The following is a 27,808-nucleotide window of genomic DNA, read 5'->3' as shown; positions in this document are numbered from 1 at the left end:
AGCTTCTTTCAGGACGTCAAGGACGGGCTGGAAGATTGCGAAACGCTGTTACCTTCCTGATGTGCATGTCACCAAGGCAACTGAGAAGAATTAGACTACGAACCAATGGCACTGAATGGAAATGCTCTCCAGCATTGAATAATTGTTATTTCTGTCACAGACACAAACCTAGAGATTGAAACAAGTCCACTCTCTCTCCCCGGTTGTGCTCTGTCTTAGTTTATGGCAATGGCATTTGGCAATCAAACATGATCACGCGCGTATCTGTGATCATACCGAATCCACTTAAAATCACTGGATGCAAACGTCGATATCCTTCTCTCCGTATTTCTCCGTCTGTTCGTCAGTCCTGAGTGACAGTGACTGACTGCAGCCATAATCTTAGTCATTAGCAAAGGGCGAGCGAAGTCGTCTCACACGTTCATGCGGTGTCGTTATTACGCCGTGAAATCATCCTCGAGGAACGTTCACAGTTGTCAATAAAAGTCGCAGCACAGTCTGATGCTAGTTTTCAGTTCATTTAATTCAGAGATGCGGGAGATTTTAGGCACCTGCCTGTAGTAGGCCAGTTGTCAGCTGGGTTTCACATGACGAAAGCTTGTAGCCTCGTCGAGCAGTATTACTTGGAGATGTGCAGAGCGATGCAGGTCTGAGCCAGAGGCAAACATACAGCAGTCTTTACAATTCTGCTAGAACGGTAATTGCATGTGAGGAGTGATTATGTGATCAGTACTCCTTTTTTGTTATGCCTTTGTGTGTTTGAGAATACACCGAGTTGATCAAATCTATTTAAAAGGCTGAGTTGAGATGTAAGTTTACATTTCAGTGGCATTTTACAACAGTTGTTGGTTAGAAAACCGATTGCTGTCTCTTCCTCTTCAACAGATTTCCTCTGGTGTGGTTTGTGGATTACAAACTGGTGTGTGTTAAGGGGCTTCTTTGATATGTTGGTTCTTACTGTTGACGTGCAAATTATACAGCTAAAAAGAATTCTGTCATCCACTGAAGCTGGAGTAGAAATATCTTAATAAGACGATATTGTATAAATATTAAGTCCAAAACTAACTCACTATCAAGTATTGTTTTTGCAGCCAAAGCCTCATTTTGCTGTTTTACCGTTGACTCCCATTAATCTGCTTCGAGAAGCCTGGACCGTATTAGGAGACAGACCGATGCAACATTTGTTCAGGCGTGACAAGAACACCGGTGTCTTTCTTTAAAACTTTAAGTTGCCTCTGAGAGTTGTTGCATAAGAAATCGGGTCATATCTAATTGTCCTATAAGCGCTTGCACACATATAGAGATTTCCTGGTCTGATTAACTCCTCTCATGTTGGCCGGCACTGAGGGATTTGTTAAAGAAGCCTTTCCCACATCCTGCTGGCTGCTTTTACCAGCAGCCCCTGTTAATGACAGACCTCTTATAGTTGAGGCATACATTCATATTTAGTGTCTCCGCGCAGGGTTGCACTCTTTCTTTTCGGGTTGCCTTTTAAATTATCTATTATAATGATCCCGGGGTTAGCTGCATTCCTTCCCCATAGCTCTCCTTTTCCCTTTCCTTCATGGGAGATGGGAAAGAGTTTCTTTTTTTAGCTTTTATGGAAGTCTCCATGGGCGGAAGAAAGGCTTCTGGGTCAGAGAGAGAGAGAGAGAGAGAGAGAGAGAGAGAGAGAGAGAGAGAGAGAGAGAGAGAGAGATAAGGAGATGGAGAGACAGAATGTGTTAAAATGACAGAGTAAGTCTGGGCTAACACACAGATGCCAAGCCATGTGTGTGTCTGAATGAAGCTGGCAGGCAGGTATTGGCTCATCAAAGGAGAGCGTGTTTCCTTAATTTTCTTTTTTTTTTTTTTCTTTCACTTCCGAAGAAACCTCTTTTACGTGTGTGTGCACGAAAAAAATCCACTTAACACCACCTGTCCACCGCCTAACTTGGTGGAACACAGAAATGAAACAAATGACAATGATGTGTAAATGTTCATAGTTTCAGCCCAAAACGTGAGAGCTGCGTAAATCTTAATTAGCCAAGAACTGTAACTATTTTTCTGTTTTGCCGTTAAACAAAAACCCCTAGTGCAGTGATTCCCAATATGGGGTACGCGTACCCTCAGGGGTACGCAAAGTGACGTAGGGGGTACGCGAAGAGTTGATTCTGAACTCTGGCTAAAACGGATAGATTGCCCTTCCAGAGAGACCTCAACTGCTACCACCAGTCAGCCCACAGGTGAAGATGCACACACCAGCGACAACAACCCAGGCTATTCCCCAACTTCTGTATCTAACTTTATACTAGAAGCAGTGCAGATGTCGCTAGCGAAGCTGCTAGCATAGCCACGGACAGCGATGAGGAGTCTGAAGTGCGTGAGAGTAGGGGTACATGGCTGGAGGTCAAATGTTTGAAGGGGTACGGGCTGCGAAAAGTTTGGGAACCACTGTCCTAGTGTAATAGCAGAAATACTAATTGAAGGTTTTTAGTTATATTAAATGTTGCGTTGCATCCTGTTTGAGTCAAACTAAACACATTATTATTTATTTATTTGCTTTCAAAATCTGACACAGTGCAGCTTTTTGCATTAGGACCACCAAATTTGTGATATTACACAATAGGATATCTACTTTTAAAGCTGAGAAGAAGCTGGAAGAATGCTTGTCTCCTTTCTGGCACTGAGAATAATTTCACAAACCCTGTCGACGTGTTGTGTGTGACATGTTGCTATACAGTCTACTATCTCTTGGTTCCTTCTTTCCCCACTATCCAGCAAGGAAAACTAACACCGTCCTTGTGGTTTGGCCCTGACATTAGCTGGCTGCAATCCTTCCTCTAAACGCTGAGATTCTTTTGCATCGGAAAAGGAATCCTAAACTTTTCTGGGATGTTTCCTTGAATCAATTTTATTGTTCTTGGCACCGTAGTCTTAGTTAATAACTCTGTTTTTCCACTATCGGCTGTGCCATATTCCTAGCTGCCGCAGGCTACTCCGTATTTGTCGCTAAAGAGGCTCCTCTCTTCAGATCTGCCGACAATCATTGCTGGTTGACGTAGAACGCATCACTCCAAATGTTACCACGGACATTACGTTTAAAATAACTACGCAATTCAGAGAGATGTGCCAGCTGCTGACTGGCTGACTGGCTTAATCAGCGTTGCATGGACTTGTTTTGCAAGAGCTGGTGTGTAACAGATGTTTATTTGTATGTAACAATTCTACATGAGAGCTTTAAATTAAACCACCACCCCAGGATAGTCACTTAGGTTGTCTACCAGGTGTAAAGATTCGGAAAGTGTTGTGTTTTTTGCTCCTCGTCCCACATATTGAGATAATCATAGAACAATACAGGGGCAGACAAAAACGCTATACCTCAGTGGCTGCATAAACTTCAAGTAGGCGTTCAGAGAGGTTTGAATCTGAGAGCCTTTGTTTTTCTGTCCAGCTCGCCGGCTCTCCAGACAAGGGCCAGGTGTGGCAGCATCCTCGACCCACTTTGTCCCTTATCTGCAGACTCTACTCTGCATTACTTCAACATTTTACATCCACTCTGCTCTGGTATTGTCAGCCTGAGGACCTCTCGTCTTTCTCTCCGTTGTCAGTCATGATTTTTCCAATCAGCTGCCTCCATTACTTAGCGACTGCAGGCATAAACACACGCACACACGCACACATTTTCATGCATAAAGGGAGATTGTCTATTCTATGCATGTATTCTGGCATGCAGACACAAAGACATTTTGCTAGCATAGATAGCCCATCTCATTCCAATCAGAAAGACGGAGACGTGATTCTGTCCTCTTCAATAAAACAAATGTTCTGCATGAACATTAGACGACATCAGGCACAGAAATGCATCGATTTTGCATAAGTCGGGCCTTTGCAAGAAAAACGAAACGATTGTGTGACAGAGCTGGAAGCTGGTTGGTGGGCTGCTCAGGAGAGTCAGACAAACTGGTCGGAGATGGGTGGACCGTGGACTCCTGCTGCTCTGTCCACAGGTGAAAATGGACACCCCTCCGGAGTAACCTGATGGGGGAAAAAATAAAAAATAACGGCAAATAACAAAGGAAGATGTTGACAGAGACAGGGAGAGGAGATAAGACAGCTAAGCTGGGAACAGATTGTGTTAGTTTATCATCACTGATCTCGCGTCTGGATCTAGTTTTAGACATTTTTTTTTTTTAGATAAGTGAGAGGGGGATATGTCTCTCTGTACGCTGAGAAACTCTTCTTAGGCTTGTCTTAGTGATGAGGTTGGGGTGGATAGATGTGTCAGTAAAGTTGTTGACCACAACATTAAAGCTGCAGCAATCAATGTTTTTTTTTTTTTATATTAATACAATGACTAGTGTGAAAGGTACAGTTTACTGGTCCAAGCTTTTGCTGACAGCTTGTTGTTCAGCTCAGTTACTTTGGTTTTACTGCTCTGCTGTTTTAATTCACTTTTCACCACTTTGTGTTCTACTGTTCTTACCTACCCGGCAGCGAACAGGAGACAGGCAAAGTTAATGCATCTACAGAGGTGGTGGAAACCAATAATAGTAGGGGTGAAGTATTGTACAGATGGCTAAAAACACAAATTAATTATGGTTTTGTTTTCCGTATCTGCTGGGTGTGGGCATTCATGTGGATGTTACTTAGACATGTACCACCCACCTAGACCAGACCAGACAACCCCACCCCATAGCCATGACACTCCTTGATGGCAGCAGCCATCCGAAGCAGGCACACACACAAAAACGCTTTAAAACCCACCCTAAACAAAACATGAAGAACCGCACAAGGTGTTGACCTGGCCTCCAAATTCACTAGATCCCAAACTGATCAAGTATCTGTGGGATGATCCACAGAGGCCCCTCCCCTCAACCCATAGGACCCAGAGGCCCCCACTAACAACATCCTGTTCCCAGACACCACAGGACACCCTCAGAAGGACCATGTCCATTCTCTGATGAGTCACAACTGTTTTGGAGGCACAAGGGAGACCTACACAGTATTAGGAAGGTGGTCATAATGTTACGCCTAATGCCAGAGTTAGTTTTGAAGATCCGTGAACACAAAGATTTATTTATTCTTTCATAAAATATCAAAGATCAGATCCATCATTAGTCTGGTCCACTGCAAGCGGACCTTGTCTGGATGAATTAGCACATCAATCCTGAACGATCTTTCTCAAAGCCTCTCTGAAGTTCTCCCCCTGAAGCAAACGAGTTTAGAACATAATTCAGAGATCCGTCTCACCACGGGGAGAAATCTTTTCAATGCCAATCGGAGAGCAAGCAAATGCATGAAAATGAAATAAAACAGGTGTTCTATTTTACCAGACACACAGCTGGTAGAACGGAGACTGAAAGTGCTTTGCAAAAATGTAAAGAGAGACCACAATGTTTATCTTGGCAGTTACTAAAAACCATTTCTGAATTTATTCATACGGAGAAACATTGTGAGCAAGACAGAACAGTGTGAGCTACACAGAGCGCTCTCGATGCTGTGAAATGGCCACAGATTCCTTGACGACAGAGAACAATGCACACCGCGACTCCCAGGAGATCGCTGCCCATAATAATACAGATCCAGTGTCATTGTGTTCATGGTTTTGAAATCTGACCAGCGCTTCCGGCCGACGGCACTTTTTGCTAAAGCATCTGCTCCATTCATAAATTACGTTACGCAATTCTTCCTTACCTTTTATCATTTAAAATGTCAAATGATGTTTATGTAGTGACTAACAACAGCCAGCTTGTGCGAACTGGACACGCTGAGTCTCGAAATTCAGCGCCTGTGATGTTTTATTCCGTTGAAAATCCCTTCAACATGAAAAGTACTTCATAAATTAATTATTGGATCTAAAAATGTGACCCTTTTGACATCTGTGCCGCAGCTTACACCAAACCTAGCTCCACGTGAAAGTCAAAAATTTCAAAGAGAAGTCAAATGAGAGATTTTAATGAATGATTAATTTTGAGTGTTGAAACTTGTCTGTGAGCTGACAGGGTCACAAAAATATGAGTGCTGTGTGTGTGTGTGTGTGTGTTTAGCTAAAGTTGCCCTGAGGCTAACACCATTAAACTCTCTTGTATTTAAACTGTTACCGGAAAGCTCTGAATCCTGAATATTAATTTCCACCTACTCGGTTATATAAAGAAATCGCTATTAGATTCCATCTGCTGAGCTGCTGTGGGTTTGTTTGTAGCTTGCAGAGCTACATATACATTAACTGCACCGTGTCTTTTGTCATCATCCCCTCTACTGCCGGCTGTTTCCCGGTACCAAGCCTAGTTTCTGAATGGCAGCGCGGAGTGGATCCACCTACTCATTTGCCTGCCTGCATGCTCTCTTGCAATTAGCAGCGTTCGCTTTCTCTCTCCCTCTAATGCCGCCTGAATGCTGTTATTACTAAACATCATTTGCATAAGCTGCTTTTCCACATGTAACGCTCATTTCTGTCCCTGTCTTACACACACGGTTCACAGTTTTGGTCTGGGTCCCATCTTGAATGCTCGTTTTTTTTTTGTTTTTTTTTTTATCCTTGACAAAATGGACACTGAGAGAGGACTGTGGATACTCTGCCTCCGTGATGCGTTGACACCGGTCATTAACTGGCTATGACTGTGTCTTTTGTGGCTGCTCCGAGGTGCAAAGAAAGCTGTGAACCCATGTTGCGTGTGTCACATGGATTCCTTCATTTTTGGCTGTCCTATTCAATTTCCCGCAAAGAGTGGGGGGGAACTCGGGGAAGGGGGGGGTTTGCTTTGAGCTTGAATAAATGAAATGTTTAGGGCGAGGGCGAGAGAGGAAGAGGAGTTGTGGCGCGACACGTTTAGCTGCCTTTTTCCTGTCATCTCCGAGGCTTTCATCTCCTCCCCGTCTCAGGAAGGAGAGCAACGGAGGATGTGAGATTCTGCCTATTGACTCCTCAGTGCGAGTCATTTGGCAAATAGCGGGGCATGAGCAAAGAGAGACCTCATCTCTGGCACCGGCACTGAAAACAATGCCAAAATAAATCCTAACCACCCAGAACTGTAGACGTACAAAAGGGTTAAGACAGATTTTTTTTTTATTTATTTTTTTGTTGAGGCGTAATCCATCCTTCGTAAATCCTCCTGAAATATATTCAGATTTATGAAAACTGTCGATCGAGCCAATATAAAATTGTATAGCTTGATATATATTATTGTTTTAAAGATGAATTAATCACGGCTTAAGCTTATCAGAAGAAGGGAAGGGATAATAGCCCTGCTGCTTTACATACTGAAGGCGTGTGTTTGGCCTAAAACCACCATCGCGTAGAGTTATTCCCACAACGTGCCGTTGCTAGGCTCACTTTCCCAAAACATTTTTCTTTTGTTAAGCTTCCAGCTGGAACACAATAGTTACTGATACATTAGTACGGACTTGAAAAGGTGTGGAGTGCTGTAGAGGACGGAAAAACAGAAGAGAAGAGGGAGTGGGCCACCAACACTCCCTCTTTGTGTTATCCTCAGAGTATGCAAGCAGTCGACATGAAGGTTTAGTGGCGCAAATCAAGCCAAACCGTATTTTGGTTTGCAGCAGGAATAAAAAGACATGTGCAGCAGTCACCATGGAGATTTAGTTTGGCCTCGCGACGGCGTTGGTGCGATCGTCTCACCACGGATCTGTCATTCAGTCTGTCAGCGGGGCTCCGCACGAAACAACACAATGGTCCCCTCTCAGAAAATATGGCTGACATCTGAAAAATTCCTCCCGGCAACAACAGTAACGAAGATTGTAATTATAAGATAAGGACACACTGTTGACGTTCGTTCTGCGACGGGAGCCCCGCCGGCTTCCGCACACGTGTGGCTCGGCGAAAAGTATATTCAAGTCGAGTCGGGACTCGACGATTGCATCTGTTTGTGTTCCGACGAGCAAGGGTGCACAATGAGCTGCATCTGAATATTTATAACGCAGCCCTTCTGATGTTAATTGAAAGCAACCACACATTGTCAAGGACATCTCTCTCTTTCCAATTGATGCCATGTGTTCCCTTGTGCTAGGGGATGGGTGAATGACATTGGAGTGATCAAAAATAGCACACTGGCTTTGCATCTGGACATCGTTGTCACATGCTGATTAACAGGGGCTGCAACGCTTTCTAGTGCAGTCAGTGAACACTGGAACAAGGCACATGTGGATGTACAAAAGAGAATGCTGAAAGAAGCCATGCAAAAAGCAATTTGTTGTTTTCTAGGTTCAGGTTTAAGCCTCTAATGTGTGAAGATTTTAGTTTTCTTTCACTGTACACTGAGCAAACTTTATTTTTATTTTTTTTGGACAGTTGCTCAGATCTGAAGATATGGTTCTGGGCTTTGACCGGTTGTGATGTAACATTTTTCACAGTTTAAAGGAGGTGAACGGTGAGCACCACCAGTCCTCAGCTGAGCAGCTCAACATGTACAAGAAGGAAGAGAAGCAATCTGCACTGTGAATTTGATGAATTCAAAAATGCACTCTTTTGACCTACATGTAGACTGCCCGCTGTGATTTCCTCATGGTATAAAAAAAAATAAGAAAACCTCTGCCAGGTCTGAATTTGAGCAGCCAACACAGTACAAAACTTTCCTCACAGAAGAGGGGCCGCACAACAAGGGGATAACATGTGTGTATTATGTAGGTTACAGTGTTTTTTAGGCGACTATGAGTTTATTTTGGAATAATAGATGTTCTAGCGTGTGCTGCCTTTTTTTTTTTGGTTCATATACTATGTACATCTTGCCTGACAAAGACCTGCCACATTATTCTTCATTTTCTTTCCCAACATTTTACAGAGGGAATAATGAATCTGGTATTTGGGGTGCAACTTCACATTTGTCATTCAGGAAAATCCAATCATACAAGAGTTTTATGATCGGTGGAACTGGGTTTGTGAAAAATAAGAACATGGGAGAATTTTTTAGGCATAAAAATGCCAAAAGGAACAGGGGCAGCTCCTGCCATAATTCTCAGGGTGGGAAACGGTTGCTATTTGACGTCTAAGATGGCCCATTTAATAGTGACCTCTAAATGGCTAGCATTTATTGGTTCAACACCTTTGAATGTAGAGGGAACTACTTCAGTATCAATCCTGTACATCCCATTGCATTTTAGGTGCAGCAGCGTCAATGTGCTTCATAATGCGTAATGAATTAAAACAGTTGCAATCATTGCACTAATTATACAAGAAATGTTATCACATAACTCACCATTTAAATGTCTCGCTTTCAAATTTTTGCATTTAGCCTTTTTTGACCCATTTCACAGAAATGCCTTCGAAGCGATCGGTAAACACAAGTTTTGCATTATGAGAGCACCCGGAAACCATTCAAACCGCATAACAGTATCTGCAGTTTGAAGAAAAACCTCCCTAACATGAGAATCTGTGAGAACGATCTCTGCAATTTGCAGCCATATTGCAATCGCCCCGAAGGGACGGGCCAGCAGTACTCCATTGCGCACGGCTAGCACGATTGGACTATATTCAGAGATCGGCGGACTAAACTTCCACAGCAGTGACATTTAACGGCATCTAGCTAAAAACTGTGGTCGAATGTGGAAGAATCGGCGACGCGCTACCAAACCAATGGAGAAACCACCCATGTGTAGGAATACATCAGCAGTAGTGTTATTTTCAGCCCTACACATTTCATTAATTCAACCAGTTGATTATAATTTTTTGTCATCTGTCTGTCCCTGCTACCGATGATACTCGACACTGTCACGGGGTTTAATCGAGAATTGACTTCCCTCGGTAGTAAGAAGCAAAAAAGGATTTTCTCCCAGCAGAGCTCCCTGTCAATGTAGAGGACACTGATCTCCCAACTCAAACTGGGGCACGATGAATAAATAAAAGCAGCCTGGATAGGCTTTTAAAGGCTCCCCAGCTCACCCAGAGATTCTGTGTCACCTCGAGAGAATCTCGCTGCTGCCGCCATGTAGCTAACAAGCCGCCACCGCTCCTGTTTTAACTAGATTCACAGAAATAACAGTAAAGGGGGAGAGAAGGGAGACAGATAAGCAGAGAGGGAGAGGTTTGGAGATGGAGCATTAGTGCTGAGCTGAGGAGAGACTGCCCCTGAATGGGTATGAGTTCTTCCACTGCCAGAACGTGTTTGAGTTAATTAAGAATGCAGAGGTATCAGCACGGAGATAAATGTTGAACTGAAAACAAAAATTGCCCCTAGGACAGTCTGTTATGTGGAGCTAAAGAGACCAGTGTTGAAAATGGCTATAAAATTTTACTGTACTTTGGTAGGTTTTGAGTCGCTTTTCATTTACTGGAATACTCTGCCCATTCATGTTTCTGTTCCACTGATGGAAATATATTTAATGATCATAATAATGATCAAAACATGTCTGTCGTATGATTTTTTTTGAATCTCTGTCCAGCTGGAAGGAAAGTGTCACAACGAGGTTGTTTTTTGTTCCTGTTCTGGTTCGGATGTTCCTCATGAAACAGTAGCTGCATCTTGTTGTCAGCCTTAGAAGTAGGAGGAGGGCTGCACAGAATTGCAACAAATATAAGAAACCGAGGCTTGGTCAAACAGATCATTGGACGGGAATAATGATGCTGAAATTGAGAATTAAGTGGTTTTCACACCATGGGAAATCGGAAATGATTAACAGAGGAAGGATCCAGCACAAACAGCCTAGTTTGACTTTAGAGGAACATGTGAACAGTTCTTCCTTACTGAACATTTAGTCTAGACTTGCAAGGGTTAAAAAGTTTCGTACTACTTCAGCGCGAGAAGGGAAGAAGAAGAGCCCTTACTCTAAGCGTGGTCAAAAAGAAAAGGCTTGAACCTAACCTTAATTATTACATAATAATATTCAAAGGGGAATTACCGTTTTTTACAACTTGGACCTTATTTCTGGCATAAAATACAATCGTTTACTCACCCATATAACTCTGGTGTCATTTGGGGTCGTTCGGAGCGCCGCGTATATCCATATAGTCATGGGCGTGGTAGTGGGGGGAAAAGGGGACCTGACTACCCAGGGCCCGAGTAGGGAGAGGGCCCATGAAAATCCAGAATTTTTTATTTATTTATTTTTTAATTAATTGGGCCCTCCAATTAATTGGTATCATAATGTATTTCAAATATACTGGTAGCATCAACTGAAAGAATGAACTTTGTGTCACAGCCCTCCCAAAATATTGGACATTCTGGGGGCCCCCTCTTGGAGACACAAAATGGTTTAGTCCGCCCATGGACAGCGGCCGGTGACAAGTACGTCAGTGAGCGCACATTGAATGACCTGGAGGCTAGCTGTCATCATGCCGCCCAAAAAACTCAAGTCGGGGTACCAGAAAAAGAAAGAGCAGAAAGAAAAAGAAATAGGGCAGAATGAGGGGAAGCAACTGTTAACTGCTTTCTTTCCGAAAGGTGAACCGAGTTTACTTGTTGTGTAACTGCATCCAATTAACGTTAAAGTTGTCGTAATCCAGAGTCAGTGGGCATTTACTGGGATGTAAATTACATCCTTACATCTCGTGTAAGGCTTGAGCAAGGCTTTATTTCTTTTTCTGCAAGCTGAAGAACAATTGCGGTGCACTGGCATGGATAGGGGCCCACTGACATTAAAAGTGTACAGGTCCCAGAATTTGGTGCTACGCCCCTGCATATAGTGGGAGTGACTGGGGCACCGAAATGCAGCCTCTAAATAACGCATTATCTGCCACGAAACTCATTCATTTCACCAACATTTTGTTATGATACGCTAGTGCTATTCCCGTTGAGTCCGGAGTTACCTGTTATCATCATCCGGGGTCTGTAGATTGACCTACTAACTTCTGACTTGGTTGATGTCATCTCTGAGCAGTTGTTTACCTGTAATTTGCTACAGCTAGTTTTTTGCAACATGGCTGAATATTTTTCCGATTCTGAGGTTGTGGACGAAGACTTTGTTTATGATGGACGTCAAGAGATGATAACAGGTAACTCTGGACTCAACAGGGAATAGCACTAGCGTATCATGACAAAATATTGGTGAAATGAACAAGTTTTGCAGCAGATAATGCGTTATTTAGAGGCTGCGTTTCGGTGCCCCAGTCACTCCCACTATATGGACATACGCTGATCTAAATATCGTCCGAACAACTCCTAATGTTTTTGGAGTTATATGGGTGAGTAAACGATAATATTTTATGCCAGAAATACAGGTTATAAAAAATGGTAGTTCCCCTTTAAGTGTAAATATTTATCTGATTCACTTTTTTAGAATAATTTAATTTTTGTAACTAGGCCCATTGACATTCTAACAGTCTGCGAATAATAGATATATTAAAGTCTTTTTTCTCCATGAACTACCTGAACCTTTATGTTAAAATTCACACAGAGCAATTAGGAAACTCTTGACTCCCCTATCCTCCCCTTCCTCTTTTTAAAGTAACTCTTCTCCTCCGTCCTCCAGGGGAAACAGCGCATGTGATTAAATCTCTGCCCTGCCAATTAATTCATGGCTTCATAAATATACAAATGTGCCATCAAACTGGAACTAGATCATCCGGCAGGAGTCGGGGGAGCTCTCACTCTATTCACTGTTTATATATACAGTTCTATAAATTATCCAGCTGTTGACGTGCTGCGCTCCTCTAAACAAAGACACACATCATTGAGTCCCAGTAAATCATCAAACATCCTATTACGGAGCATACGGCAACGAAGGAATTGCTGCGTGCTGACTTCGCTTCCACAGATAAATGCTGGCTTAAATCATTCACTGAATATATTTGTGAAGTTCAAGATTGGAAGGGCAATGGAATTTAGTCATGATTTGTCTCATTCTCATTAGTTTTATTTGTTTGATTCCACTGTGCCTTAATTTGACTTTTTATTAAAATCCTAGAATAGGATGTATTGCTTTCTTTGGTATTCTGGCTTTTTGGACAAAATCCTATTGGTGAGTTTCTGATTCCATGTAGAACAAGAGCTCCTGATTGACCTCTTCTCAAAATTCAAGAGCTGACAGAGATTTTGTTGATTTAGCACCTAGATTATGGATCATAGACTCTCTCTTTTACATCTTATGTACAGGTTACACCAGTTTGTCCATATTTGAATTAGCCAGGAGTGAGGCGGAATCAGGCACGGCCAAAATCGGCCTTCAAAATCACTATTCAGGAATCTTATGGGTAGGGTCTGCCTGTATTTATGAGAATACAATGGAGTATAGCTATATACAGCATATCTTACCTGTAGTAGCAGTCCACATGTGAATGTGACAGGCGCTGTTATTACGGCACAGAATCAGAAATAGCTCACACGTCAGGAGAGCAGTGACATACATATTTTGTGTGTTAGGACTTTCAGACCCAGGCAGGGGCAGTCGTTTCCGGTACGCACCGCTTTATATTCCAATTTATTTCCCCTCCGCCTTTACCGGCAACAACTGCCAAACCAATGCCACACCTGAGCGGCGGTGACTCCATAATCTGCCTAAACAGGTGTTCCTCCGGTATTTCTGACTCGGGCTGTGTAATAACGGACCTTCAAATATGCAGTGTGAAGCAGCGGAACATCGAGGTGACATTAAATCAGATTTCGTCCCATTAGACGTCCCTCTAGTGGCCCGAGAGTTTTTGATGAGCCGCTTGGAGTTCTGCCAGACGGCGTTATCCTGAGAGAGGAACGAGAGAAGAGAGAATGTCATTTTACTTCATCACAAACTCCACTCTGAGAAAACAGTCAAGCATGTCTTCGGTGCGTCGTGCATTATTCATGTGTGTTCATGAGTGTTGAGTCTTCCTCCTCTCTCGCTCTCTCTCTCTCTCTCAGCACACTTCCACTCGTCTGTTTGAACCCATACTGTATGTCAAGCTCCGACCGCATTAAACACAGCCACCCAGTCTGTCGAGTGCATTCACGATGGAAACGTACACAAAGATTTAGTTAGCTTGAGTCTTTGTGTCTGCACCCGAAGAGAAGAGAGAGGGACAGGGACGCTATTCACTCGGAGGGAATGAAGGACATATGACTTGGACCAATTAAATTCACATGTCTGCGACTCTTAACTCGATTAAGAGAATGAGACGGATGACTCAGATGAATTCTTTTTCAATTGACGACAGTAAAATACATTTTGTGGTGCAGCAGGCAGATCCTACAGTTGCCTACAGAAAAGGAAATGCTCTGTTGTGATTTTTAGACCATATTGCTGCAATTTTGCCCTCTCACAGGAACCAAACCCTTAACTATATTTGTCACAAGCAGTAGGAGAATGCATCTATGATGTAATGATGATGTAATGGATCTTAGCTTAACTTAAAAACACTTTTTGCCACATTTTTCTTTAAGATCATACCATTGTTAACTTTATTTCTGTAATGAAGTTATTAGGCATCTCGTGCATTTCTGATGTTTGACTTTTCTTAAAGACGTTGCCTTTGTTTTAGCTTTCTTAGGCAGATGATTCTCAGGTTTTGCTTTTAGGTGTTTCCTGATAGGACATAAATTGAAATTAAACATCAGCAACAGTGGCTTCATGCTACCAATAAGAACCGTCTGTAAACTATTAAACTGTGCACCTTCATAATAGTGAACATAGAAACATTAATTTTGATTCAAGCCTTATGGTGCAGTTCAAGACTTGGGCACAGTAAGGAAATATGAAAGTACATTTTTAGCAGTTTTGACAGTAAATACGTCATCCTTGACTTTCCGGCTCCCGCGGATGCATATTTGATGGCGGTCAGTGATTTGATTAGAGTGTATTTTTACTTTAAACGTGAAGCCTCTTGAGGGATGATTGCCCCAGCCAGAGGGTGAGACATCGGGGTCAGCCGGAGACACTTTCAGAATGATTTCCAAATCATGCCTGTCTCCTGCTGCCTATTATACGTAGGAATCCACACAGCACATAGTGTCTTCCATACAGTCTGACAAATGAGTTTGAATGTCTTCTCTTTCTTGACAGGAGGTAATTGTGGACGAAAAGGTCAGAGACTTTGACCTGCACACACACACACACACTTTTATACAGCTATCTTAGTGAGGACATTCATTGACATAATGCATTCCCTAACCCCTAACCCCTAACCCTAACCCTAACTTCATTGTAACCTTTGCCCTAAAACCAAGTCTTAACCCTTACAGCATTGTAAAGAAGCAAGGACCAGCCAAAATGTCCTCACTTTGCTCAAATGTCCTCACTTTACACAAATGTCCTCACTCCACTGGTGTAAAACTCAAAACTGGTCCTCAGAAAGATAGCTGTACAAGTACACACACACACACACACACACACACACACACACACACACACGAGTACACGTACCTTTTCCATCACCCAGAACATCCCGTGTGTGAAGTAATTGGTTCCATGGTGAGGTTCCACACCTAATTGGTGCGTAGCTGTCAACAGAACAGGTATTTCAAGGCAGTAGCCCAGAGCCCACATTAAAGAGAGGGATGAGAAGGAGATGTGAGACATAGCTCAAAACTTCCCTCGGCTCAAATTGAAAGAAGCTCAGAGTGGTGCTGTTTATCTGTTAGCTAGTTAATTTGTTTCTCAGTGTCCCCTTCACTTTCCATTTTCGGCATGCGCTCACTGGCCCACTGTGTCCAAATTAGCTTGGTGTGGTAGACACTCTTGCACAGGGGGTTAAAACAAGAAGACAAACAAGCACGCTGAAGGGATTGCGCAAAGCCCACAGTTACGCTCGAGGCGTCTTTGTTGAGATTTCCATCGTCTTAAATTGAGGATTGCTGCGGTAGACTTGAGCGTAGCCAGCAAAGCGGCGTTGCCTCACTAATTTAACACTGTACTCCAGTAGAAGCTGTAGTCTCCCTACCTGTGCTGGAATCATATTTAAATGACACCCAAGCTAGGGCCTGAGCCTGTGCTGTGATGTTGTGCGCATTTGTTTTGTTTGATGTCAAACACAGACACGCAAAACTTGTGTAGTAGAAAACTAGTCTGAGTCACAGCTCTTCCTGCCCTAATGGTGTTTTAATGTTTTCATGTCATTATTCATCTGTTTCAGTGTAGGTACAGTTATGAATCTCTTTTCTGATTTGAATTATTCAGTTCTGGTCAAAGATTTGTCGTCACTGATTTAGCCATCAAACCATCCCATCACATGCTACCACCTAGGTCACATTTTTATATTGTCTATCATAATAACTTCCTGTTTTTATTCTGTTACTCACAATTCATCTCATTTCTGATACTCCATTTCCTGCCCTTGTGCGTCTCCCGCCCTTGTGATTGCCCCTCATGCGTTTGACCTCTGTCTTATTGCCTCTTGTGTATCATTTCTGCTTTTTACTCTAAATTTTTGGCAGGTTTTCTCAGATTTTAGCGATCCAATCTTTATTTAATAGTTCCTGTTTTCTCTTGTTTGTTTTTTTGTTTTTTTTTACCCTTTCGCCTTCTTGTTATCATATTTGTTAGGCCAGTTATCCCATTTTTTGTGTTGTGAACCTGTTATGCCTATTAAAGACTTTTGTATCTAAAGTCCTTGACATGCCAAGACGACAGTAGGCCGTCTGGCATTGTCAGGCCGTCAGTGAGCATCTGTGGCAGTATTTTCTGCACCGTTGGCAATAGACGGACCCTCGTTGGCGGCTTTTCAGCCGATTCAGCATGTTGAATCTGCAGCGGAATACATTTATGAGAGCGATCACTCTGACTGGCTGATCAGTTTAGCAAGCCGGAGAGATGTAAGTAAACAAAACGATAAAAGTTTAAAGGCCACACACAGAGTCCTCTGCTTGTTTTACACCTTCTTCTCGTCTCAACATTCAAACCTCAGCTCTTCCTCTGCGTCTCAGCCTCCCAGTTAATAGTAGCTCATCTATATGTCCCAGCTGGGCACAGGCTGTGGACAAATGCAACGTGAGACGATACCACAGTCTGATAGTAGAAGTGCCTTGAACCGTGCCTTTTACCCTCCGTGTTGGTGTCGTGCTTGGTTTACAGACCTATACAAGTTAGTAGTGGTATTTTAATAAACCTTTTACGAGGAACTGAAGGATGAGCTGACAATTGCACATTTGTTCACCTCTGAGAGCAAGTTCACTGCTGATTTGGAGCGTGATAATGGTGATTAAGTGTTGCCGTTTGCTCTGAACACCTCACTGCTCCGTCACTGAGCGGCACGGACAAAAATGTGAATGAAATGAGAGTTTGTTGTCTAAACTAAAACTCCTTTAATGGAACTTTTTCTGTTTACGTTGTGTTAAATGAATGAATGAATAATGCAGCTCTTCTTAACAGCCTTATGTCAATCTGAATTAGCGCGTAAGTGCAAATTACAGCAATCCAATATAAAAGACTCTTGACAGTGACAAGCGCAGAGTACCATCACTGTCAAGTGGGGTCTCTTATTATCATTGTATTCGTCTTAAAAAGCTTTTTTCATAATCCCATGTGATCATTGTATTAAAGCTTCTTCTTCTTGGTCTCCTGCAGTGACGGATGGGCCGACCGTTACGAGGTTGTGGAGGGTTACGAGCAGGAAGCTGATGGAGGAATCACCATGAAGCTGCAGTCGGATGTGGTCAAGACTTTTGATGACTACTACCTGAAGCTGCGTCTGGACACCAACACCAGGAACCCTTGGTTCCCCGAGTTCTGGCAGTACCGTTTCCAGTGTCGCCTCCCGGGCCATCCACAGGAGAACAAGAACTACAAAAAAGTCTGCACCGGTAGGTGACAACAGAAAAAGGTTTTTTGTTGTTCATGAATGAGAGTGGGCGTTTGCACAGTTTTGTTTTTCATGTAGTGCTCTCAGGCCTTTGTCTTCTATTCTTTCAACCTTCCAGTGGAACTACAGGGTTACATTTGACCAGAGAGCAAAAGTGCATGAATAATAACAAAAACTGTGTTTTTTCCTTCTATTTCCTCCTTCAATATTCTCTCCATTTGCTTGCAAAAGGTGATCACGGTAAATTATGTTCTTGACTTATTAATAGCATTTCAGTCGCATTCAGAATTGCAATAAATCCAATCAGCAGTTCAGGCAGATTAAAATAAATCGCTCAGCATGCTTTTAATCAAATGATACATAAAATCAATTAGTGGTTTGTGATGACTCTTACCATCTCAGAGCAGTGCAGTCATTGCTGCTTCTCTACTTTGTGTGTATTACATTTTGACAAACCTCTTGTACTCCAAAGATCTTCAAGGTGGTAAGTGTGTCTTTCTAGCCACTGTTGTGACAGAGGTTTTCTGTCTGACTTCCACCTGCACTTTGTACACATTTGACTCCTCCAAGACAGGAAGAGTTTGACCGATGCTTTGCTCTCTGTAATGTGTGTTATTTGGGGGATATGTCTTCATCCTGGCAGTCTGAGGATCTCAGTTGGAGGGAGAATTGCATCAGTCAAACTTTGATGTGAAGCACTGGGCTTGTTTGTTCTGTGTGCGGAGTAAATAAATAAAAAAAGAAAAATGCCTTAAATGTTGGAAAACTGCACAAAGGAATGTCCACAGTGTTCACACAAACCACAAATCTGAAAAACGTGTTGAATGGCAATAGAGCTCACCTTTTGTTTTTGAATGTACGCGCATGTTGATGTCACAGAAAAAAGAAAAAAAAAAACGTAACAATATTTAAATGCACTGTCCAAAGAGGACTATCATCAATATTAAAAGAAAATCTTCACCTTTGTTTTCATCCAGTTTCTCATTCTCCAAAAACACAGAGGTTTGACTGAAGGACAGTGCCTTTAGATGAATGAAGCACAACTTACGTACACAGTCTCAGGAGTGGCTGCTCTCCACATCTGTTTCCTTTTGAGCTTTTGGACAGCTTGTTTTGATCTGTATGCCAAATAGAGTTCTGTTTCTTTCTCTTTTCTCCACGTCTGGTTCAAATTCCATCATACTTCTTATGCTTTCACTGCCACAAGTTAACTCGCAGCACGAAACAAACATTTCCTCTATTGTAATTCTGAATTCTTTTTCCCCCACTTACAGGAAATGAGAGTCTGCAGGAAAACTATATGCAGGATAGTAAGATGGGCTTTGTCATCAATGCCATCTATGCCATGGCTCACGGCCTCCATGATATGCACAAGGAACTGTGTCCAGGGCAGACAGGGCTCTGTGAAGCCATGGATCCCATTGACGGCAGCAAGCTGCTGGACTACCTGCTCAAGACGTCCTTCAGAGGAGTCTCAGAGGAAGAGATTTACTTTGATCAAAACGGAGACACCCCAGGCAGGTAGGTGGATGAGGATGGTGGCAGGAAATGTTCATTTCATCTACTTGGTTATAATTTCTCTTTCCTTTCCCTCTCTACGGCTCATTAGCACGTGTGCACATGCACACACGTGTGCGCCAGTCTTGAACACGGAGGGATGTAATTAGTTTGGACTGGAACAGATTCAGTGGATTGTCCGCTGTGGCAGCTACTTTCATCTCTCTTTAGTCCAACAGACAGCATTTGACAGTCAGAAAACACAGCCGTGTCATTCGTCTGTCAGCCAGAGGTTAGGTGGAGCACATCCTGGTTCACTATAAGAATGAGGTCACAGTGTGCGCTGACATGTCACACTAACAGGGTTGTAAGGTATTTCAGGGATATGGATGAGGAATAAGGTTGCTAAGCTTTGGAATTTTTTATCATTAAATTACCTGTCACTCTCCTGCTCTCCCTCCACTATATCTTCCCTTTCCCCACTCTTTCTCTCTCTGTGATCTTTAACTCCCTTCTGTTATGTTCTCTTCCACACATAGGCTTAATTTTCACCTCGTCCTTCATCCTTTTCCTCTGTACATCCAGGTATGACATTATGAATCTACAGAGTGTGGGTGAGGATCGCTATGACTACATAAACGTGGGGTCCTGGCACGAGGGCATCTTGAACATGGACGACTACAAGCTCTGGCTGAACAGCAGTGAAATTGTTCGCTCAGTCTGCAGTGACCCCTGCTCCAAAGGCCAGATAAAGGTACTGAGTCAATAAATTCTTCAGAGTTGAATGTGTTCATAGAATAGCATAGAACAGAAAAGAAAATAGAACAACAAAAGTGGAATATTTTCTTTCTAAGTTTTCTTGCAGAGCCCACGAACATGCTCATGGATATATGACCCTGTACTCAGACATAGTAGGGCTTTGCCCTAAAGGCTAACTTTATTTACTTACATGCTAAAGGGCTGATATTTAACAGGTAATACCGTATGTCTGTGAAGATTCTCTGTTATCCAGGTCCATATGAAAACAAAGCTAAAACAAGGCAACTTGTTTGAGGCCACTTGTCCAAGTGGCTTCCTCAGTTCTAAATGAGTGGTGAGGACTTAAAGGGTAATTGCCGTTTTTTACAACCTGGACCTTATTTCTGGCATAAAATATGATCGTTTACTCACCCATATAGCTTTGGTGTCATTTGGAGTCGTTTGGAAGACATTTAGACCTGGAGTGGCACATATATCGATATAGTGGGAGTGAATGGGGCACCGAAACGCACCCTCTAAATAGCGTATTATCTGCCGTGAAACTCGTTCATTTCACCAATATTTTGTTATGATACGCTAGTGCTATTCCCCGTTGGATCCAGAGTTACCAGTTATCTATTTGCAGATGTGTGGTTTGTTGTTCTTTGGCCAGCTGTTCCTCTCTCTGCCTCCACATCCTCCTTTCGACAAGCTCCTCATCCGTATACTCTCGTTCAAAATGGTAATGACGTCCATCGTCGTCGTCCACAATCTCAGAATCGGAAAAATATTCAGCCATGTTGCAAAAAACTAGCAGTAGCAAATTACAGGTGAACAAGCCGACCACTGCGGCACTCAGAGATGACATCATCCAGGTCAGAAGTTAGTAGGTCAATCTACAGACCCGGGATGATGATAACAGGTAACTCCAGACTCAAGAGGGAATAGCAATAGGGTATCATAACAAAATATTGGTGAAAAGAATGAGTTTCACGGCAGATATTGTGTTACTTAGAGGCTGCGTTTCGGTGCCCCATTCACTCCCACTATATGGATATACGCGCCACTCCAGGTCTAATTATCTCCCGAACGACACCAAAGTTATATGGGTGAGTAAACGATCATATTTTATGCTAGAAATAAGGTCCAGGTTGTAAAGTTCCTCTTTAGGGTGTTTATTAGGAACAACTGTGGCTGATGCCCACTTAAAACTCACATGACTAGGGTCTGTTAACAACCCAGTGTTGCTCTAATGACCCATTAATTGTATTTGAGAATAAACTAGTTAAAGTTTTTACCCAACCGTGGCGTTTGGTGAACGGTTAAGTCATCACAAGTGTCATTACCATTCAGCCCAAGGGAGACTTGAATGTGTGTAGTTTAATTGCATCATCCGTTTAGTAAATGATGGAAATATTACACAGAATGAATGAAGACACTATTACTCCTCTGGAGGCCGGTATACTTGTGGCACATTTAAGAACAAACCATTCAACTTAGTTTCAGGTATTTTCAAAAACTAAAATGAACCGTACCCCTTTTGCACTCTTGCAGCACATCTAATTTACACATGTTACTCAGTCTATTGTTCAATCTAAGTTTGTATGACGCGTACGAATGGATTCATGTGACTTGCCGGTTTGGCAAAGGAAGTAATAAAAACGGGTTTTGAGCTTGTTTTGTTGAACTGTCCTCATTTCCTTCATCTAGGGCCGGTTGCTTTTAGTCTGACTATAAACCTGAGTATCCCAGAGGGAGGGTGCGTCCTCTCTCCTGGCTGCTCATGCTTCCCCCTGTATCTGCTTTGTTTCCTGCCCCACTTATCACCCTGCTTTACATATCGCAGTGCTGGTAACAGCTTCTTTGGGAGCATAATGTAAAAGCGGCTGCCCTTGTTTTCTAAACACTCTGTCTGGGATGGACTACCTGCTCAAGACAAAAAAAAAAAAAAACATCTGCACAACCATATAATATACCCTTGATGCTGATTACTTAGTTAGGTTGCTTCACAGGTGATGTGCTTCTTCTCGGGGTCCAGTGTTTAAAGTGGTTGTTTACTGAGACGTCTTTGACCCCTCGTCATCGACGTCTACCCTCTCTCCACGCAGGTGATTCGGAAGGGCGAGGTGAGCTGCTGTTGGATTTGCACCACATGCAAGGACAATGAGTACCCCCAGGATGAATTTACCTGCAAGGCATGTGAGCTGGGATGGTGGCCTGATGACGACCTGGCAGGTAGGAGAAACAAAGCCAGACACTCTGAGCTAAACCGCTTTTGTTGCTAAGCGCGGCGTCCATCCATGCTCTCTGTTCAGACACACGTATTTGCTCTTTGCTAACCTTTTCCCTGATCCGCAGTCAATACATTCACATCCTTTAACACCAGTCTCACTGAGACAGTTGTGTATTTGTGGTCAGACTATTGTGTGCTCTAAAAAATAAGGCTGTTCATACTTCATGGTGCGGCTTTGTAGCTTCCTCAACTGCGGCACAGCTCCCCCCCCAAAAGTGCTCACTTCCCTCCTCTCTGCTCTTTACTTTGTTGTGACCCAGTGGTTGTTTTGACAGCAATTTATAAAGCCGAGAGAAGCTCTCAGTTCCCAGGTGTAAGATCCTATTACTGCCATGAGATTTCCGCACTCCGTCCGAGAAGAAATTCTCCTTTTACTCTCATTAAATTTGGAGAACGCTCAAATAGTTTTATGCAGAGAGAGCTTAGACTGTCCACACTTTTACAAATTTAAGGGATTTCTTTTCAAAAATGAGCCTTCGTTACCGTGCATGTCAAATATATTTTCAAAAATCTAGAGAAGAAAAGGGAGCCTTGGTTTTGAAATATTCAAAGGTCCTCCCAGACCCTGGACTCAGATATCAAAGTCGGGAATAAGGAATACCGAGGATAGAAAGGATACAGATAAGTGCATTTCATTTGGCGTGTAGTAAGCCTGATGTCTTTCTAACCTTAGCAGGGTTGATTTCTAAGGAAAACAGGCAACAGTTTGTAGTTGTGAGCCACAGTAACAACAGGTTTGCACCTTTTCTAAAAATACAGAAACACGGCACACAGCATCAGGAGTTAGCATGCAGACCAGAAGCGAGTTTCTCCGTGAAGTCACCGTAACGCTATTAGCAGAAGCATGTCATTTGTGGAGTGTTAAGCCGGGGGAAGTCTGGGGATGTCACTTTTCTTCCGTTAAGCTCGGCAGACTTTCTCTCTGCGTGGCGGATGACAAGTGTGCAACTAGTGTCGAGATGACACACATACCCACATGTCTGCGTGCACACGGGAAAACGAGGGGAGAAGTCTGACAGAACTGGAGCTTTGGGGGTGTGCGCGACGACACGTGCAGATTAGTTTCTGACAGTGCCGCAGTACATACAGTACATACTGCGTGCAGGGTAAGCGGGCCCCCTTTTAATATATGCATTTCTACACGTGAACAAGCACGAAGACATGTGTCTCTGTGCTGGTTAGTTCTTAGAAACGCTTTTTAGGAAGTCTGCACAATCAAATATCCCCGAATATTTCCACTCTTCTCTCAGCTTACTATAGTTACTGTGAATCTTCGACTGCGAGGCTTTATAGCCTTATTCTCATCACAGTTGTGGGTCTTCATTAAACACCAACCCAAACTGAGAAATAAATAAAGGTGTTGCAAAAGAAAAATGGAATCTAATAAGCCTCACCTCACTGTTGGTAAAATAAATTACTGCATCTAAGAAGTAATGCAGCAAAACATTATGGAAAACTCTTTCCTTCTCCTCTTGCTGCCCTTTTACTCATTGCTTATATACTTTTCACACACCAAAGGATTAATTCTTTTCTTGTCTTTGCTATTTCCAGAATGCCAGCCCCTGCCTTTGAAGCACCTTGACTGGGCAGATGTGGAGTCCATAGTCGCCGTGGTTTTCTCCTGCGTGGGCATCCTGATCACCTCCTTCGTCACCTTCGTGTTCATCCAGTACCGTGACACGCCCGTGGTTAAGTCCTCCAGCAGAGAACTCTGTTACATCATCCTGGCGGGCATCTTCATGGGCTACATCTGCCCGTTCACCTTAATCGCCCGGCCCACGGTGGCCTCCTGCTATCTGCAGCGGCTCCTGGTGGGCCTCTCATCTGCCATGTGCTACTCGGCGCTCGTGACCAAAACGAACCGCATCGCCCGCATCCTGGCCGGCAGCAAGAAGAAGATCTGCACCAGGAAACCTCGCTTCATGAGCGCCTGGGCCCAGGTGGTCATAGCGTTCATGCTCATCAGCGTGCAGCTGACTCTGGAGATCACGCTCATCATCCTGGAGCCTCCCGAGCCCATCAAGTCGTACCCGAGCATACGTGAGGTCTACCTCATTTGTAACACCAGCAACGTGGGCATGGTGGCGCCGCTGGGATACAACGGCCTTCTAATCATGAGCTGCACCTACTATGCCTTCAAGACGCGAAACGTCCCTGCCAATTTTAACGAGGCGAAGTACATCGCCTTCACCATGTACACTACCTGCATCATCTGGTTGGCCTTCGTGCCGATCTATTTTGGCTCCAACTACAAGATCATAACCACATCCTTCTCTGTCAGCCTGAGTGTGACGGTGGCGCTGGGCTGCATGTTCACACCCAAGATGTACATTATCATTGCCAAGCCGGAGAGGAACGTCCGAAGCGCCTTCACCACGTCGGACGTGGTGCGGATGCACGTCGGGGACGGGAAGTCGGCTCAGTGCGGGAGCAACAACATCCTCAACATGTTCCGCCGGAAGAAGCCCGTGACTGGCAAAGCCAAGTGAGTGACCCTTCATGTTGTTCATTCTGATAGATCTGATGCTGTTTTCTGGGCTGAGTGGACACAGGGACCAAAAGATAAGATGACTAAGCACTCAACTTTTATTAGATTACCACTTATTTTCACTAATTACCAAGAAGGTGCCTATTTTTATTTATTATTCAGGTGCTTATTCATGATATCAGTGGCCCATTTTTTTTACTTTCCACTACCCCAGTGTAAAACTAAACACCTGATTTAAACATTGGTTTATATGACACATCCCCCTCCCCCTGAGAATGAAATATTAACAATGAAATTCAGCTGAATTAGAAAAGTCAATATGGGGCGTTTGCTGTCATCAATCTGAAGCTAACATGTCAGTGATTATCTGAGGATAGATTTCCCATTTCTAAACTAGATTTAAGATTTGCATTTAACGTTTTTGAGATCCACAGCGGTGGGACACGGACTACTAAAGTAAGGAGTGGGGCAGACAACAAGAGTGATCCCATTATGTTTAAGTGTTGTCTCTTACCCTTGCTATGCAGCCTATCTAATCTTTTAACCCCTTAACCTCTTATACCGAGTGTGAATTGTCAAGGCTGGTAAATGTTCTGGTTTCCTGGAGAGCTGCACTGTCAACCGAGCCGTTATGCGTTTTCTCACGTAAATGCAGGGGAGAAAATCCCAGACGCTCACCAGCCAGAGGTCACGTGTAGCGAGCGACAATTTTAAAATTGGTCGACTCAGCTTTTGGAGAGCTTTATGAATCGTTTTAGCTCCAAGAAGAAACAGGACGTGGCTGGTTAAAGTATCTGATGATTTAAAGGTGCCGCCGTCGTCCTCTGTGATGGCGTCACTCCTCGTCTGGCAGTGGCGACAAAATACTTATAAGTCTTTTGACAGTGCAGCCCTCCAAGAAGGAGATCTTCCACCCTGCTGCTTCTGGTTCCTCCTGAATTAACCTCATGTTTAACTTTTCTCAGCATGTACACCCCCCCCCACACCCTCTCACCACCACCTCCCCAAACTAATCACATTAGAGCCAGCCCTAGCTCATTGTACACTAAACGCTGTGTCGTCTTCGGGCCAGTTCAGGCACAAGCGGAAAATACTTGCAGCTACAAATGCATGCGTCCCATTTTAAGCATATAAGCGAACAGGAAGAAAAAGAAACGAGCTGGATGGCTCCTGATTCTTTGAACACCGTGTCTGAGGCAATTTGAAGATCATAATGCTGTCTGCAGCACATTATGTATCAATGTTTGTGAAGCTGATAAATGTAAAGCCCTTTAGAGCTGGCGAGTGAACCCCTTAGCAAAGCTGTTAACGTCCAGTCCTGTGGTTAGAAGGTATTTTGACATGCACCGGAAATGTTGAAATGCTGCTGCTCTGTTTGTGTTATGTTGCTGCCATGTTGATGTTTCTGCCTCCACCTCCCGGTTTCCTGTGTTAGTAACTTCGGTCTTTATCTCGTTCATAGTTCTAATGGCAAGTCTGTGTCATGGTCTGAATCAGGTCCAAGACACCCTCCGAGGGGGGGGAATGTGTGGCACAGACTGTCTGTGCATGTGAGGAAACAGGAAGCCGGCTTGAATCAGACGGCGGTCATCAGGCCCCTAACTAACACCCCCGACCCCCACAGTTGTGAGCCCTCCACCTGCGACCTTGGCACAGACCCCCACCTCCCCCGAGAACCGGCCGGCACTAAGCCTCTGTACAACCTGGCGGAGGAAGACGACGAGGGCGACTCACAGCGCCCCCTCTGGACTTGCTCTGAACAGATGCAAGGGATGGATTCTGACCTATCTGAGCCGGCTTCTTATTTGCCCTCACATTTGGCGGGCCACGCCACAGAGCGCCCGCAGGGGGCTGTGGTGGACACACACAGCTCCCATGTCCCCGCACTGAACGACCACACTGCCAAGGAGGCAATCCCTGCCAATGAGCCTTTGAGCTTGACGCCCTCTCTGCTTCCTACGGCCCCACGAGCTGGAGCGTTTGAGGAGGAGGAGGAGGAGGGGCCCGAGGACGAGGAGCTGGACCTCCTGCACAGCTACATTTACGATGCCAAGGATGAGGGGGAAGGGGAGGACGGGGAAGGCGAGGATTTAACTCAAAACAAGCCCACTCTGGAGGATACCCTCGCTCTGTCTCCTCCCTCCCCCTTCAGAGACTCTGTGTGTTCGGGGGAGTCTGACACCGGCTCCCCCATCATCGAGTCCCTGCTCGGTAGCCCTCCAAGCTTGATCTACACCTCAAACATCCTCCAAGACTACGCACACAGCTCCTCAACACTGTGAGAGCAAAAAAAAACAAAAAAAAACAAAAAAAAAAACGGGCACTGACACAGCAGCTGTCAGCAGACTTGAGCATCACACACATTTCCACACACAGGTACACACACAGATATATTTTCAAGTTTTTAACTTTCTTTCTTTTCTTGGCTCATGAATTTGCTTGCTCGTACTTACTACTCGGCTTTTATCAGTAAGTGGTTAATATAAAACTCTTAGTAGAAACAAACCAGGAACTAACTACGAGTGCTTACTTTTTCCGAAGGGCTGCCAAGTACACAAAGCCTTTCTGTAAAATGTCAGACTGGGATCAGTGCCAAAACTCATCAGCTCTCATGCCAAATTTGGATGAATGAAGCAACACTGAGAATCATCATTAAAAAACGCGTAGCCATGGTTTTAAATGGCCCGTTTAGAAAAAGAAGAAGGGAAAGCAAAACTATATGTATATAATATGTGTGTGCAGAGCGCAGTTAGACACATCCCGCAGACCAAACGTAAGGACTGCGATAGCTGAGGTGCATTTCACGCCAGTTCTGATTATTAGCTCCGCTCACAGGTGTAGCAGTCACAGCTGCACACCGGCAGGCGATTTGCTTTCCGCCTTTTTTTGTTTTTTTGTTTTAGTTAATTAATCCGCCTTTCTCTCATCAGACTTCATTTCAATCTAAATATCACGAATTAACAAGAGCAGTGTGCGGATATTACATGTGCCCGCGAGGTGTGCTTTTCACAAAAAATACTAGAGATTCTGCTGAAGACTTGCGCTGTATGATATGTGATATGGATATAATGTGCCAATCAAAGTTGCTCTCAACCAACATCCCTGCTGCTTTCGGTTTTTTTTTTTTATTTAACCATGTAGCCGATACAGGTGA

The 27,808-nt window shown here is 43.7% G+C and overlaps 1 protein-coding gene across 1 annotated transcript in view; it reads left to right on the top strand.

The window, feature by feature from the left end:
• Positions 1 to 26,936, top strand: part of grm1a (glutamate receptor, metabotropic 1a) — a gene marked incomplete at both ends in the record, with an annotated part of 30,514 nt that extends 3,578 nt beyond the window's left edge. Inside the window, 6 exons of the mRNA XM_084559932.1 lie at positions 17,404 to 17,639; positions 18,913 to 19,159; positions 19,721 to 19,889; positions 21,982 to 22,108; positions 23,718 to 24,651; positions 26,117 to 26,936. Of these exons, the coding sequence (XP_084416058.1) occupies positions 17,404 to 17,639; positions 18,913 to 19,159; positions 19,721 to 19,889; positions 21,982 to 22,108; positions 23,718 to 24,651; positions 26,117 to 26,936 (2,533 nt within the window). The remainder of the gene's footprint in view (positions 1 to 17,403; positions 17,640 to 18,912; positions 19,160 to 19,720; positions 19,890 to 21,981; positions 22,109 to 23,717; positions 24,652 to 26,116) is intronic.
• Positions 26,937 to 27,808: the final 872 nt, after the last annotated feature.

Source organism: Chelon labrosus (assembly GCF_963514085.1).
Source record: "Chelon labrosus genome assembly, chromosome: 14".
In the NCBI taxonomy this organism is placed as follows: Eukaryota; Metazoa; Chordata; class Actinopteri; order Mugiliformes; family Mugilidae; genus Chelon; species Chelon labrosus.
The sequence above is the reverse complement of the archived record's forward strand: the minus strand, read 5'-3'. Positions and strand labels throughout refer to the sequence as shown.